The following is a 16284-nucleotide window of genomic DNA, read 5'->3' as shown; positions in this document are numbered from 1 at the left end:
GGTTCTGCTGAGCATTAAATAAGGATATAGAGAACATTCACATGTTAAAGTCTTGAAGAACACAATGATTAGTGCTTTTAAAATGATTTTCAGCCAAATGAGGTTCCCTTTCTCAGAGGGAGCCAACGCTTTTGCCCAGGTAATTTTCAGACTTGCTCAGTTCTTGGTTGAGCATGAGTTACTCAACATATGTTGCTTATCTCCTACCTATATTTTCATCAGGTATAATTCCATATATCTAAATTGCCCGCTGTCACTGGAGAACTGTTCTCAAATGAGATGTCAAATCAATAAGATGGTAAGCAAGGGCAGTATTACTGCTCAGGGTAACTTATAACGTTTATTGCGTCTTGTCTTCAATTGATGACAAGCTTACCCTGCAACCTAAGAAGATACAGCACTGAAAATATAGTTCTCTCCCCAAATACATCTCCATCTCTTAAGCCAGAATGCTGTTTTCTGGATCTGTTCTCTTTAACCAAGGAAAGACCTCAATTTCTGGGGTCTAGCATGAGTCTGCAAACTACAGCCTGTGGGCCATATTCACTTGCATTTGTAAATAAAGTTTCATGGGGGGGCGCCTGGGTGGCTCAGTTGGTTAAGCGACTGCCTTCGGCTCAGGTCATGATCCTGGAGTCCCGGGATCGAGTCCCGCATCGGGCTCCCTGCTCGGCAGGGAGTCTGCTTCTCCCTCTGACCCTCCTCCCTCTCATGCTCTCTGTCTCTCATTCTCTCCGTCTCAAATAAATAAATAAAATCTTAAAAAAAAAAAAAAGTTTCATGGGAACACGGCCATGCCCATTTATTTGCATATTTTCTATGGCTGCTTTTGTGTTACAGTGACAGAGTTGAGTATTGTGAGAGACCACATGACTTGCAAAGCCAAAAGTATTTTCTATCTGATCCTTTACACAAAAGATTTGACCTCTGATTTACAATATCACTTCCTTTTCAAGGCTCTCAGCTTCGAGTTCCCTGAATGCAGGACCTTGCCTGTCCTGTTCTCTGCCAGGGGCCACCACCAATGGGCACAGCTCCCAGTATGTAGACAGTAGGGGCAGCAAAAATGCGTTGCATAAAATTTTTAAAAGTTATTCAAAACATGTATTTGGTAAAGCCTTCTGATAAAAATCCCTGAATAATAAAGAATAAAATGATCTATTCTAACCTGATGATTTTAGAGAAAGTTAGGGAAAACCTATGCAGTGAATTTGGATGTGCTGTTCTTAAGATTGCACCAGGAGTCACCAGGAGAGCCCAGGCCAAGCCCTAGTCCTCACACTGGCTGGGTATGCTTTATTGTTCTACCCTTAGGGTAGGACAACCTAGGACCAAATGCTCTGGAAGGAGTTACTTTTCCCTTCCCTGTTTGGGTCATTTATTTATACAGTCCTGTGCCACCTTTGAATATGCTTTGAGCCCTTTGAAGTTCAGTCTCCATGAAATCCCGTGATTTGGGAAGATGGAGCATTGGTATTCTCATTTTACAGTTAAAACAAAGTTTTGATCAACAGGATTCTTTGGCTTTTCCAAAAGCATTTAGAGACTCCCTCCAGCACCTAGTGGCCCACGTAGTGTGGCTCATCTTCAGTCCTAAATGCACCTGCGTTGATGTCTTCACAAGGTAGTTACATGTTCTTCTCTCTAATTGTTAAAAACAACTGGATGGGAAGCTAGAAAAGAAGAGCATGAAGATGGGAAGTCATGATCGGGGAGTCATGAGCATTCCCATCCAGTTTTCCTGTCACTCCCTAAGAAAGAAATTAAAAATCTGTGAACTTCTCATCATTGCAACTGAAACAGTAAATTCCTGATGGCTAGTGGATTAAAAAAACATCTGTTTAGTTTCTTATTTAAGCATTCCACATTGCAGCACATATAATCTTGTGCTAATCTCATCAAAATATTTTCCTTTTCTATTTTGAAAGGAAAGTCGATTTTCTTCTTCCTATTTTATTTTTCTCTCCATGAGGCTATTTCTGAAAAGAGGTGTGAATCTTGATTGACAGGTTACCCCTTTCCGGGCAGCTGTTTACCTTTCCCTCTGCCCCTTGGATTTCCTTTTTTTCTAACCCATGGAAGACCTGGCCAGGTACAGCTTTTGGTGGATGAGGTACTTGCCTATTAGCAAGATGTATCAATCCTGAATATTTTCCTGAATTCAAAAATTCCTTTTCCTGCCATTTAGAATACCTACCTCCACTTTGATATTTTATCTTGTTTTCCTTAAAAGCTTATACATGTACATACACACACATTTATTTATTTATTCATTTATTTGTAAAACAAATTTTTGATTTAAACATATACATATATTTAATAATTTGTAGGTAAAATTTATATATTAATTATAGCATGTCTTTTTGTATTTATTTTTAAATGTATTTTTAATTTTTAGAAGTGTATATACTGTTATATAATTAATATCATAATATTATTTGTTACTATTAATTAATAATATGTGTTAATTTTATGTACATCATGCTAATTACAAAACATGTTAAATATGTATATATATTTAAATCAACTGTTCATTCTTTTTCTTTTCTTTTCTTTTCTTTTTTTCTTTTCTTTTCTCTTGGTCTCTGGGTCTCTGCTTAAGTATCTAGTCAAAAAGGGCAGGACAGAGGAAATCATATAACTGAATGGGACCTGTGGATTCTCTCTCTGATAGGTTTCAAACACAACTTTGACACCTATGATGACACTGTCATCACAGACCTCAACACGCCCTATGACTATGAGTCTTTGATGCACTATGAGCCTTTCTCATTTAACAAGAATGACAGTGCTCCTACCATCACGGCCAAGATCCCTGAGTTTAACACCATCATTGGGCAGCGTCTGGATTTCAGTGTCACTGATTTGGAGAAGCTGAACCGAATGTACAATTGCAGTGAGTACTGCTGGGTCTGAGAAGTAGGTAAACAAACCTCAACAGGGTTTTCCCCAGCCCTTCAGTTTCCCCTACATTTCCCTGCACTATTCCGTCCTGTTCTAGTTAAGGAAACCGGACAAACCACAGAACTTTAGTTTATCTCCAGAGTAACAAAAATTGTTACAGGATGGTTATGAAAATTAATTAGGTGGTTGTGTTTTACAAAGTAAAAGTATTGGACCGATGATGTAAGGAGCTGTAATTGTCCAACTTCTTCAGCTTCCTTTTGAAGTGTGCGTCCTTATGTAAAGCTCAGGAGAGGGAAAGTGTCTTTTATCCTGCAAAGTTCTTTACCCAGGTTAGTTGTTCCAGAGTCATCTAGTGTTCAGGGACAGGATGTTTTCTAAAATGACCCTATTAGTCTTCAGGGACACATTTTTAAATTCTGTTCAGTATGTATGTACAGAAGATCTACTAACTACAAAGATCTACTAGGCACCTCCTTCTCGACCTAAAGGGTTCCTTGGTGGACATTTATAGCACCTTTTTATCATTTGACTCTGTGAGGTGGGTAGGGCTGCATCTATGTTGGATGTTCTAAGATGTAATGGGTGGCAGCAGAATTTGCATTAGAGAAAAGTCAAGAAAATGTGCTCTAGCTAAACAATGAGGTCTTTTTTAGCTTAAGACATTAGGTATGTGAAATAAGATGACTTAAATTTTTAACCAGGGGACAAAAATATCATTTGCAGCCACAACTCACACACTTTTGGACCACTGTGCTTTTGAGAAGGCAAACATCTGTGGGATGATTCAGGGTACCAGGGATGATGCTGACTGGGTCCATGAGGACAGCACTCATTCTGGACAAGTGGATCACACGTTGGTGGGACGATGCACGGGTGAGTGAAGGCAGAAAGTAAGCACACTGAGGTGGTTCAGCAGGTTCAATTAGGGAATGGCAGCCTGCATGTTTTGCCTCAATTGTAATGTTAGTTATCAAACACTGGAAAGCCAAACAAACACAAAGAACACTTCTCATATCTTAATTATTAACTCAGTAAAAAGTATGCAGGTTCTGGGCATGCAAAAGAAAGATGCATTTAAGTGATGACAAAACTAATACAGACATATAGTTGATAAGACATGATTTTGTAAATAAAGGTAACATCTCTAGAGTGGTGCCCTCCAATAGAACCATAAGGCAAGCCACATACGTAATGTGAAATTTTCTAGGAGCCACATAAAAAAGAAACAAGAGAAATTCTTTTTAGCAATACATTTTATTTAACCCAGTATATTCAAAATGTTAGCATTTTGACATGTAATTAATAGTAAAGTTATTAATCAGCTACTCCACACTTTTTATACTTGGTATTTGAAAGCTGGTGTATAGTTTGCCCTTATAGCCCATCTCAGTTTGGACTGGCCACCATGCAGGTGCTTAGTAGTCATGTATGTTGGGTAGCACCATATTGAATGGCACGGCTTCAGATAGTTCTTATGCATGGTTTGCATAGTGAAAAAGCCATAAAATCAGACAGACCTGTATTTGAAATCTGGCTCCACCACTTGCTGATTCTAACCACAGATAGCTGTTTTTGTTGGTGTCTTTTTTTAAGTCTTTACTTTTGTAAGCCTCTCTGACTGGTCCAAGATGTTGATACTTACCAGTGAGGATGGAAGGAGCTAAGCAGGGAGACCCTCTAGCTGCAGACTGGCAACCTCCCTCTCCATTTCTTTCCCATCTTCCCTTTCTGTCTAGAGGTTCCATTTTTTTTAAATTTCTATTTTAGCATCCTTTTATGTTGTGCTTGTCTCAGAAATAATCTCAACCCTATAGATTATCATCAGTTTTTAAAGACTAGACTGTTACAAAGTCCCTCAGTCCCTACCTGTGTGAATTGGTTGGATTTCCTTCATAGAAGGGACCCAGCTTGTCACCCAGATGTCAGGCCACTGGGGTCAGAGGTGACAAACGATTGCAGCTCTTCCTCCGGCCTTGGCAAAAGGTGAAAGTCTTTGTCACCCATCATATTATCAAACACATAATCTCATGTGTCCAAAGGGTGATCTAAGTCTGAAGTTCCCTCTAGACTTCCATTACAGTATCTCATCAAATCTCTCCTGGGGGCTTGCTGCTAGGCTACTATACAATTTCCAGCTGAACAGAAGAGTGACCGTCTTAGGAGGGAAACATGTTAGAACAGCGTTCCAGCACCGTAATAGGAAAGGAAAAGACCATACCCCAGAAGAAATATCTAGAAAATTTTTACCAGGTTAACTTGAGCAGCCATTATGCTTCTTCCACAGGAGACATTTAATGGTGGTGCTTTCCCTCTGCTAGAGAGCACCAGTGGTGTTGAGGTAGATGTTTAGACTCAAAGAGCACAAAGGATCCCTCGGGATAGAAGCCACCTCCCATCTGAAACCAGGAGAGAATGAATGGACACCTTCGAATTAGTAGCAGTGCCTGGGCAAGAATTCAGGTCTCCCGACTCCCAAGCCTGGGTTACTAGACTTTCATTTCCTACCCGTGAGGACACCTGGGTGGAATTCCTCAGCAAGGATCATAGCCGTGTGAGCTCTTGTTTTATTTAACCCAAGCACTCAGTAATTCACAATGCCGAGAGCTCAAGCTAGTAAGTTCAAGTACTGAGAATAACATGCAAGAAAATATCATTTTCCTGATATAATATTAAAGCCATTAGATATTTTTAAAGCTTTGTAGAAAGCCTATTCAAACACTATGCTTGCTGCCATCGTGGAAGGTACGAGACAGGATGAAGCAGAGAGCCATATTGCCAATGTACCTAGAACTGCACTAGATGCTCATTTCGTTTTTACTTTGTGAGATATTTTGAGTGGATACTTTGGTAAGAAGTTGAATTCTGGAGGACAGTTTAAAGGACTTCTTTATATGCGAGAATTGTTCTTTGTGCTTCACTGTGATGTGCCGATTTTCCAAATGACATATTCCTTTAGCTGCCTGCTTATTTGGGGGGAGAGAGTTCTGAGATACAGGAGTTGAGCAGACCTCAGCTTGGTTACAAGCCTAGACATTTTTCACCCTCCTTTTCAGTGGTCTTTTTTTCTTTCTTTCTTTCTAGATTTTATTTACTTATTTGACAGAGAGAGAGACAGCGAGAGACGGAACACAAGCGGGGGGAGTGGGAGAGGGAGAAGCCGGCTTCCGGCTGAGCAGGGAGCCCGATGCGGGGCTCGATCCCAGGACCCTGGGATCATGACCTGAGCCAAAGGCAGACGCTTAACGACTGAGCCACCCAGGCTCCCCTTGAATGCCCCTTCTTATGACACAGTAAAGATGATTCTTCACCACCAATAATACATCCAATTACAGGCTAGGAACGGGTGAGACCGAACCCTTATCATTGTGAATATTTAAATTCCAGTCCCTAAACACTGGAATCCCATAGTCTGTTCTACAACCAGGAGATGAGCTCTTTTCCTTGGAATGGGTCTCTAAACAAGAAAGCCAATGAGGAAAATAGTATTCATCTCAAGGACACTAAATTTCATCAAACTTTGCTTGAAGCCCGTGTCTCCTTAAGTCAGAGGAATACATTTCACTAACTTGGGGACAAAGGCAGTGGAGAGCTGGGGCTTTCGCCAGGGAGTCTGTCCATGGAAACCGAAAGAAGACACACCACCTTCTTTTCATTTTTCCCGGAAGAGTTCTGGCTTTTGTTGCCTGGGTAACTTTGCGGGAGCATGGGACACGCCAGGGTATGGACCGGTGGAGATGGGTCATTGGGTTGCTCTCCCCACAGGAGCCGGCTACTTCATGCACTTCAGCACCAGCTCGGGGATGGCAAAAGAGGCAGCCCTGCTGGAGTCTCGGATTCTCTACCCAAAGAGGAAGCAGCAGTGCCTGCAATTTTTCTATAAAATGACAGGAAGCCCTTCAGATCAACTGGTCATCTGGGTCAAGAGGGATGACGGCACCGGCAATGTTCGCAAGCTGGTCAAGGTGCAGACCTTCCAAGGTACCTAGAGACACTCGTGCAGGGCCTGATTTTGGCTTAAGTCTGGGATCTTGCTCCGTCTTCTCCTTCCCTTTCCCCTTCCTTTGCTTGCTTCCTCCCCTCTCTTTGTTTCTTCTTCTCCTCTTCCTCCTCCTCTCCCTCTTCTTCCTCGCTTTTCCTCCACCCCCTTCCTCCTCTTCTAAGAGCCTAGCGTAACATCTGGTACATTTCAACCCCTCCATGAATATTTTAAGCCCTCAGAAATCAGAAACTGCATCGAGAATTTAGGCTGAAATATACTTGTGTAAGAGGCAATCAGAACATAGAAATCCAAATTTCAATACAGCTCTGGAGACAGCCAGGGCAGAGAAAATGGGTGATTTGGGGGTAGAGCTGGAAATAAAAGGGAAGCGGGAGCTGGTGCTGCTAGAGAGAATGGTTCGGTAGTTGACAAGCGTTTCTTCACCTGTTTCAAAAAACCGAATGAATACATTTATTTATTTATTTATTTATTTATTTATTTATTATTATATTCAATTAGCCAAACTACAGTACCATTATTTAATACACTGAACTAACATGAAGCCTACTTGTGAAGTTGGAGGTAATTAGGATGTGTGTATGTATTAACTTCATTATCATCATTTACATATTCCTAAGGGTTATTTTATGTATTTCTATAAGAGGGTCAGCATGAAAACCTTAAAATACTAAGGGAGGTACTTGGATTTGAGGGTAATCTAGGTGTAGGTCGAGATCAGGGTTATAAAGCTAAGTTTTTACATTCTTTTGTGGTGGTGATGGTTCATTCATAACCAGAAAAGGAGAGACACACATTCCTCTTTTTCCATTCAACAAAGAATTTCTCAGTTAAGACGAGTCTTGATAGAAGAAGCATCATTTGAGTACTTTTAGGAGAACCTCTTGCTCTTGAAGCGTGGAGGCTTCCTTAGAGGTCACTCCTTAGAACAGGTGTCTGAATCACCTCTACCCAGGCCTCCATGGGCTGCCTGGGAATACTACAGATAATGGTTTTGAGGGGTTCACTTTTCTGGCTGAAATGTACAGAGCATCTTTATCAAATGGAGGGATTGATAAGGGAAATCTGTGTCCTAAGATGGCCGACTGAGCCAGTGAGAGAGTCCCAGTCCTTGCCCTGGGGATCATACGGGTTCTTCTCCCTGCCCCGCTTCGCACATGCACCAAAAGTGCCAAGTATGTGGAAGTAAGAGTGTATAAATTACCCCCTTTGTTTGTGCTCAGGCCTCAGACCTTTGGAGACCACTCTCCTCTGAGCCCGCCGGCATTAAATAAATCTCCTATCCTCCAAGATCTCCAAGTGCCGCTTGGTTCTTCCGTTGGGTGATCCAGTCCAGGTTCTGTAACAGGATGACAGCTAGGTGCCCTCTAAGAGTCTCTGCCTACATGGTAATGGACCTTGGGTCTTCCTTCCAGTACCATGTTCCCACATTTCAATCTCAAGGTGACAATCCATATGAAGATGGTTTAAACCTGTTGAGTAAATTAGTAAAAATCTTGTGTGTCTGTCCCTATTCCAGACATCTTGACACCCATTACATCTCAGATCCATGTGTCCTCCACGTGACTGCAGTCCCGTCCCCAGGAGACAGTACTTACATCAGTTCATAGGTTATAGATGTGGTCGATGTGCTCTCCTCACCCCTCTCCCCTATGTGTAGGTAACCTAACCACATGGCCTGAGCTCTGCTCTCCCAAGACTGAAGAGTGCCTTGATCTCCCTTTGTTCTCAGTCATTCTCTTTAAGGACAACTTTGAGGGACAGATCTAACAATGTTCTGTTTTCTGGAGTGGAACTCTGTATGTAGATTTCTGGTTATAACACACAGAAAGAGGAAAAATACTTCTGAAGCCCTCTGGCCAATTGCATTTCAGACTAAACTTCAGTAACACTCATCTGTTTGAATTCATTTTAGCCAACAGGATCCCCACTTGGAATGTAGCATTTTTCTTTTCCTTTCTGAGCCCAGTGCTAAGATACACCCTGTCAGAATATGAAAGTAGGGGCAGATCTCTAGGGAATTATGAGTTGCTCTGGCCTGGAGGTTTCCTTCTCTAGACCCTCAAGCTCCTTTCTGGTTTCTTATGCTGTGAAGCACTGGACCCCATGTTTGAGAACATCTTTCTCAACTTCTTATCTCAGCTCTTTAGCCAAAATTCTCACTTCCAGCTCAGTCTCGGGGAAAAAAAACAAGTAAACCTAATTTTCACTAGAATGTGAATATCTGGATAGTGGTAACTCTTTTTGTATTATTATTTTTTTAAAGGATGGATTCCCTACTTGTTGGGACTTCAGATAATATGAAGAGAAAATATTGGATGTTAGTGGGTGAGTCAGTATTGCGTAGGGGAGATCCAACTAGTCCTGTATGTGAACACTCACTCTAGAGCACACCATATATCTCTCTGGCATCAAGTCATAGGTTGGACCATATGAAATCACCATTATTTGACTTTGAGTTTACAAAATGACTATTTTTATGGTTCAGCCTATTACTTGGGTATTCAGTGCAAACATTAGGGGATGGGGTGCATTTATACCATGAAACCCGGGGGAAACACAGAACCTATGGAATTGAATAATAATGGAACACAAATTCTGATTAAGATTTGAATATGAATGTTAAAATAAATCATAGTATATCTTTCTATAGCTATTTTCCCTCTGTAGTATGTGACTTTGGAAAAGTTCCTTAACCAGTTTATAACAGTACCTATCTCATAGGGATATTGTGAGGGTTAAATTAGATAATTCATATAAAGCACTTGGCATGCAGGGCGCCTGGGTGGTTCAGTCGGTTAAGCGTCCAACTCTTGATTTCAGCCCAGGGCATGATCTCAGGGTCTTACTCAGTACAGAGGGTGCTTGTCCTTCTCCTTCTGCTTCTCCTCCCACTCTCTCTCTCTCTCTTCCTCTCTCAAATAAATAAATAAATAAACAAATAAAATCTTTAAAGCACTTGGCGTGCTACCAGGCTCATAGGTCATGCTTAATAAATGTTGGCCGCAGTTGTCACCAACCTTCTTCTCTGTCCTCAGGAGATTTGGACCAAAATTGGAAAATTGCCCATGTGATGCTCAGAGAAGAAAAGAAGTTTCGCTACATGTTCCAGGGCACAAAAGGTGACCCCCAGAACTCAAATGGGGGAATTTACCTGGATGATATCACTCTGACGGAAACCCCATGCCCCACAGGCGTTTGGACCATACGGAATTTCTCCCAGGTCCTTCAGAACATGGTTCCAGGGAATAAGCTCCTGAGCCCTCGATTCTACAATTCAGAGGGATATGGTTTTGGGTTGACCTTATACCCAAATGGCAGATTCAGCTCCAGTAGCTCTGGCTACTTGGGACTTGCTTTTCACCTGTGCAGTGGGGAGAATGATGCTATCCTGGAGTGGCCAGTGGAAAACAGACAGGTGGTAATGACCATCCTCGACCAGGAACCTGATGCCAGGAATAGAATGTCCTCAAGCATGGTGTTCACTACCTCCAAGTCCCAGACATCTTCAGGTAGGTGCTCTAAAATCTGCTGCTCACCCCGAAAGGGCCGGTGGATATGATTCCCATCTGTATACAAGAGATTAATCTTCCTCTCACATTTCCTCCTTGGGTAAATCAGGAACATGGTCATGTTGGAATATTAAGTCACATTTTCAATGTCATCTTTTCTCCCTTCTCTTTTCCAAATTCACTTATCCAGCATTTATTAAGGGCTTTCACTGTGCCAAACTCAGTGACAGGTACCTAGAATATAAGCCAGCCAGGCAGTTCCTGCTTCACTGAACGCAGTCTAAATGAGAAGACAGATACTGACCATCATTTATCAAATACTCAGAATTTGCTAGCCTCTGTGCAGAACTAACGCGCTAACTCCTAAAATATCAGTGACTGTCAGTATGTTAATGAAATAAACTCGTATCAAAAAGAAATGGGCAGACTTTTTTATTTTTCACATGAAAAGCCTTAAGCCTTAAAAGGAAGAGGCTCTCACTGTCCCTTCGTGTTCACTGAGGAAGTGACTCAGTAATGGACAATTTGATCATTCAGAGCTCTGGTTCCTGCCCCTCCCCCTTCCCAATTCTGAGTTTTAATTCTCCTAGAAAGCATAAATAATCTGATTTTTTCCAACATATTTTTTTTTTCTAACAAAGCTCTATATACTCATTAAAGACTGGTTGGAGAGTGAAGTATAGAGAGGTAATGTGATGTTATGTTACCTATTACTTTGTAGCAATAAATGACTCCGTCATCTGGGACAGGCCATCCATCGTGGGATCCTATGATAAGGACTGTGATTGTTTTAGAAGCATTGACTGGGGCTGGAGTAGTGTCATCTCCCACCAAATGCTAAGAAGGAAGAGTTTCCTTAAAAATGACGACCTTATACTTTTTGTGGACTTTGAAGGTATGTTTGCAGATCTTCCTGAATAACTAATCCTATGCTCTGGGGCTTCTGCTGCTTTTGCACTGATTTTTGAGCATCTCATGGAGGATGGGATTTTTTTTTTTTTTGAGGACCAGGTTAAAAAAAAATAAAAAAAGATATGCTCTAGGAGAGCTATTGCTCAAGGACTCACATCTTTATTTTAACTGGGTCTTGGGAGAAACTAAAACTTTGGTGTCATCTTTTTTGATAATTTATCAGATATGACCATTTGCTAACTTCAGTTTAGTTTTGATCAGTCTATCCATGCTATCTTTTTGCTTCTTTTTTTAAATTATAATAAATAAAAATGTGATTGGATTACTCTGAAAATAAAAATAGCTAGCATGAGAATCAGCTGGATTCAAACCACCTTTCCATGTCACTAAACGTGGAGTCCACCAGGGAACTTTCTCCAGAAGTGGAAGTTAATTGTAGTCAGATGTTAATTGCAGATCTTCCTCACTGCCCTTTGTCTATTTCCTCAAGATATCACCTACCTTAACCACACTGAAGTTCCAACTCAAAACACAAGGCTGATTCCCCAAGGCCTTGTTCTCCAGGACCAGGAGCAGCAGGCCTCAGAAGAAGGTTTGGGAAAGGTCTTGTTAGAGAAAGCGCTCCCCAGCAGCCTGGATCAGGGGCAGCCCAGCCGACAGAAGCGGTCAGTAGAGAACACAGGCCCTCTGGAAGACCACAACTGGCCACAGTACTTCAGAGATCCGTGTGACCCGAATCCTTGCCAAAATGAAGGCATCTGTGTGAACGTGAAGGGGATGGCGAGCTGCAGGTAGGCTCTGTGGCTGGGGGGAGGCAGGGGGCAGGTCAGCAGGGGTGAGCTAAACATTTGCTTAACCTGGTAAAAGACACCGCTCTCAGGTTAGGGTGATGACTACTTCAGAGGGCCACCTGGACATGGCTGTCCTTGATTCCACAAAGCTGTGCTCTGAATCAGCTGGCTTATGCTGTCAGGACATAGCTGGGGTCCTGCCGGGGCAGAGGGGCCCCAAATCTCCCAAATCTTGGCTTTCATCCCTTGCCCACCTCTGGGACGTGGTCAACAACATCTTGAACGTTGTTGGGATTTTGAACTCCACTGCAGCGCTCACAAATGTTCCAGAGCTGTTAGCCCAGGAAATGCATGACCTGCCTCAGTGGGACTGGGGACCAAGCTTAAATCTTTACTGACTGCCAGTGGTATTGTTAATTATCAATTATTATTTCTATCATCTATTTGTTCTGTTGTACTATGATTATAGTTATGTTTTCAATAATAGTAATAAGAATATCTGATAGTTTTTGACTGCTTACTATGTATCATGTGCTCTCCTGAGCAGTATACATGCATGATCTAAATTATTCCTGACAGCCACCCTGTGACACAGGACCCTCCTTCTCCCCATTTGGTGCATAAGGAAGTTGAAGCTTAGAGAGGCTAAATAATTTGTCTAACATTTCTCCGACGGCAAATACCGGAGCTGAGACTTGCATCCAAGTCTGCCTGTCTGCACAATTTGCTAGATTTAATATTTCTTTTTATAATGTTTGTTGTTTGCATAAAATATTTCATAAAAGAATATACGTGATGACAGAAACATCAATTTCATTTGGCAGAATAATGGCAGAGGTAGGGACTAGCCTGCTTGGCTCAAAAGACCTACATTTCTTCTGAGTCCTTTTCAATCTCCACTTGGTTTCTTCTTTTTTAAGCTTTTATGTTGAAATGATTTTAGATTTACAGGTACATTTGCAAAAATACTGCAGAGCTTCTCATTCCTGAATGTTAACATCTTACACAACCATATCACAATTAGCAAAGCCAAGAAATGAACATTAATGCAACTAAATGCAATTAACAATAGCATTCGCTAAACTACAGACCTCATTCAGATCTCTCCATTTTTTTCACCAATGTCCTTTTTTTGTTCTGGGATCTAATTCAGGGCCCTTCATTATACTCAGTTTCACGTCTCCTTAGCCTCCTTCACGCTGGGACAACCCCTCAGTGTTCCCTCCTCTTTCACTACCTTGACACTTTTGAAGAGTCCTGCTCAGTTATTTTGTAAATTGTTCCTCCATTTGGGTGTGTCTCATGTTTTCTCATGGTTATACTGAGATCGTACATTTTTGGCAAGAAGAGCAAAGATGAGGTACGCCCCTCTTGGAGGGTCATTCAAGGGGCACGTGATGTCTGAGGAGTTAAGACTGGTGATAGTAACCTTGATCACCGGGTCACGGGGTGTCCATTCCTCACTCTGCAGTTAATACATGGCTTGGGAGAGACATTCAGAGACCATGCAGGCATCCTGCTTTTTCTCGAATCCTCACCCACTAGTGTCCTTTGGTGGACTTGTTGCCACAGTTGCCCTGAAATATTCCAGTGGTGATTTTCCATCCCCCCCACTCCCTCCGTGTTCAGTAAGTGAAATTCTCATGTAAAGAATAATGGTCCACTCCTCCCGATTCATGGATTCATGCATGTCTTTATATCATGAAGGGCACATAAACATTTACCTTCTTCTCTGGGCCATAGTTGCATAATGTCAGTCTTGCCTTTGTAGCTCATGGCATCCTGGCCTTGGCCTTTGAGAGCTCTCCCAGATTGGCTCCTGTACCCTTTCAGCACCCACTCACTGTTTCATGAACACAGTCTTACTTTCTGGCACCACAGGATACTCCCAGCTTATCTTTTACTTCCCCCATCCCAGCCCTGGAATAAAGCACTTTTCCAAGGAGCACTGGTTCCTTCTATCTGAGAATGACCTCCTTGTTTCTTGAGGGCTCCACAGCCATTGGTCTGCACCTCTCAGCCGATGGGGCCTTGGATGCCAGATTTCCATATGTGCCCCAACTAGCCTCACCCTCAGAGTCAGGACGACCAGTGGTTCCCACTTGTGTATCACCCTCTGCTCGACCAAAGCATCCCTCTTCCACAAACCTGCCGTTTGTGGGATAAGCCCCTCTAAGGGAATCCTCGAGAATATCATTAAACTGTATTTGGAGGGGACTAGGCCAGGGAAAAATTGAACGAACTTGCTATTATGCACTGATTTTTATAAAAATTTTATTTATTTATTTGACAGAAAAAGAGAGAGAGAGAGCACATGCACAAGCAGGGGGAGAACCAGAGGCAGAGGGAGAAGTAGACTCCCCGCGGAGCAGGGAGCCCGATGCGGGGCTCGATCCCAGGACGCTGGGATCATGACCTGAGCTGAAGGCAGACGCTCAACTGACTGAGCCACCCAAGCGCCCCTATTACACACTGATTTTTTTTTTTTAAAGATTTTATTTATTTATTTGAGAGAGAGAATGAGAGAGAGAGTACATGAGAGGGGGGAGGGTCAGAGGGAGAAGCAGACTCCCCGCTGAGCAGGGAGCCCGACGCGGGACTCGATCCAGGGACTCCAGGATCATGACCTGAGCCGAAGGCAGTCGCTTAACCAACTGAGCCACCCAGGCGCCCCTACACACTGATTTTTAAGAGGCCAATGTCTAGGCTAGTGATGAGGAAGGTAAAATAGTTCCAGAATGAGTAAAAAGAGTCCGTGACTTCTGATTGTCACATTCGGCTCTGTGGTTAGACTTTGCGATGAGAATGTTGTTTGAAATGAAGGCTGGAATTGCTACCCTAGAAGCGAGGAAACATCACTCCCCATGCCTTGGGTCTGAGATTAGTTGATCTCCCCACCAGATGACATTAAAACACAAACAAGCAAACCCGAGGTGTGGTGGCCCCTGTGTGACTGTGTCCCAAACAAGGCAATAAGAAGTGTGCTCATGATCTCGCAGATTTCGGGGCGGCCTGGGACATAGCTGGTAGGATCCTCACCTTACAGCAACATTGTAATGGATACCGTCTGGAAGTTCTCGAGCCCCAGCTAATGGTTGGGGTCAGACTCTATCTGGAGAATTTCCCTCATAACTTGCAGTCTGAACCCGCATAGGCCACACATTCTTTAAATGCCCCAAACCTTCCTTCCTGAGCCTCGCACGGGATGGGGCCAAGGGCACCTGGTCTGGAGACAGGCCTCCAGGGATTAGACTTCAAGTGTGAAACACTGACTAACCGTGTGACCTTGAGCCCATGATTTAACCTCTCTGGATATAAATAAAGGATTGCAAAATGAGGTTATGAGAATAGTAATAACCACCCCCTCCTGGGGCTGTTAGGAGATTGAATGGACTCATATAAAGCCCTTGGAACGGGGTCAGGCATGTGGGCCACTCAGTCAGGGTCCCCTGCCGCTGTGGCTGTCGGTGCTGGTAGCTACAAAGCAATGGAAGCTCGGGTGCCTCCCACACCCCTCCTCTGTCCCGCCCCCCCAGGTGTGTCTCCAGTCATGCTTTCTTCTACACGGGGGAGCATTGTCAGGCCATGCAAGTGCACGGCAGCATCCTGGGCCTGCTGATCGGAGGCACGGCCGGCGTGATCTTCTTGACCTTCAGCATCATCTCCATCCTTTCTCAAAAGCCAAAGTAGTGACCTGACATCAGCCAGATCACAGAAGCACCTTCTCTACTCAGACCTTCCTTTCTGGACCTCCGCGCAGTTTGGGGGTGGTTTTTATCAGCCTTGCTTTGAACAGGCCTCCAAGGACCGCAGCCTCCAGCCTCCTGTGTGACCATTCTGGTTTTTTCTGCCCCCCCCTCCCTTCCCTCCCCCCGTCCCCACATGGTTCTGTTACCCTGCTCTGAATGTAGCTCGTGTGTCCTGTGACAGTACTCATTACACTTCATTTTCAATCCCTTGTTTAATCGACTGTCTTTCCCATCGACTGTAAGCTCCTGGTGGGCAGGCCTGCGTTTCCCATGTTCGCTTCGAGGCGTGCCTGGCTGGCCCATCGTGGGAACTCAATAAATGTGAATGAATGAACTGATAATGAATTAAGAACTAAGTTATAGAAACTCTCATTTCTACTGCAAATAAAATATGTGATGAAACCTACATGTCGTTT

General features: G+C 43.1%; 1 protein-coding gene across 1 annotated transcript in view; it reads left to right on the top strand.

Moving 5' to 3' along the window:
• MEP1A (meprin A subunit alpha) overlaps positions 1 to 15809 on the top strand; it is a 35661-nt gene extending 19852 nt beyond the window's left edge. Inside the window, exons 8-14 of the mRNA XM_021692094.1 lie at positions 2675 to 2896; positions 3631 to 3780; positions 6670 to 6885; positions 9943 to 10416; positions 11138 to 11311; positions 11819 to 12119; positions 15656 to 15809. Coding sequence (XP_021547769.1) covers positions 2675 to 2896; positions 3631 to 3780; positions 6670 to 6885; positions 9943 to 10416; positions 11138 to 11311; positions 11819 to 12119; positions 15656 to 15809 — 1691 coding nt within the window. The remainder of the gene's footprint in view (positions 1 to 2674; positions 2897 to 3630; positions 3781 to 6669; positions 6886 to 9942; positions 10417 to 11137; positions 11312 to 11818; positions 12120 to 15655) is intronic.
• Positions 15810 to 16284: the final 475 nt, after the last annotated feature.

This window comes from Neomonachus schauinslandi, chromosome 8 (assembly GCF_002201575.2).
Source record: "Neomonachus schauinslandi chromosome 8, ASM220157v2, whole genome shotgun sequence".
NCBI classification, from domain to species: Eukaryota; Metazoa; Chordata; class Mammalia; order Carnivora; family Phocidae; genus Neomonachus; species Neomonachus schauinslandi.
This window is presented reverse-complemented; position numbering and strand designations above follow the sequence as displayed.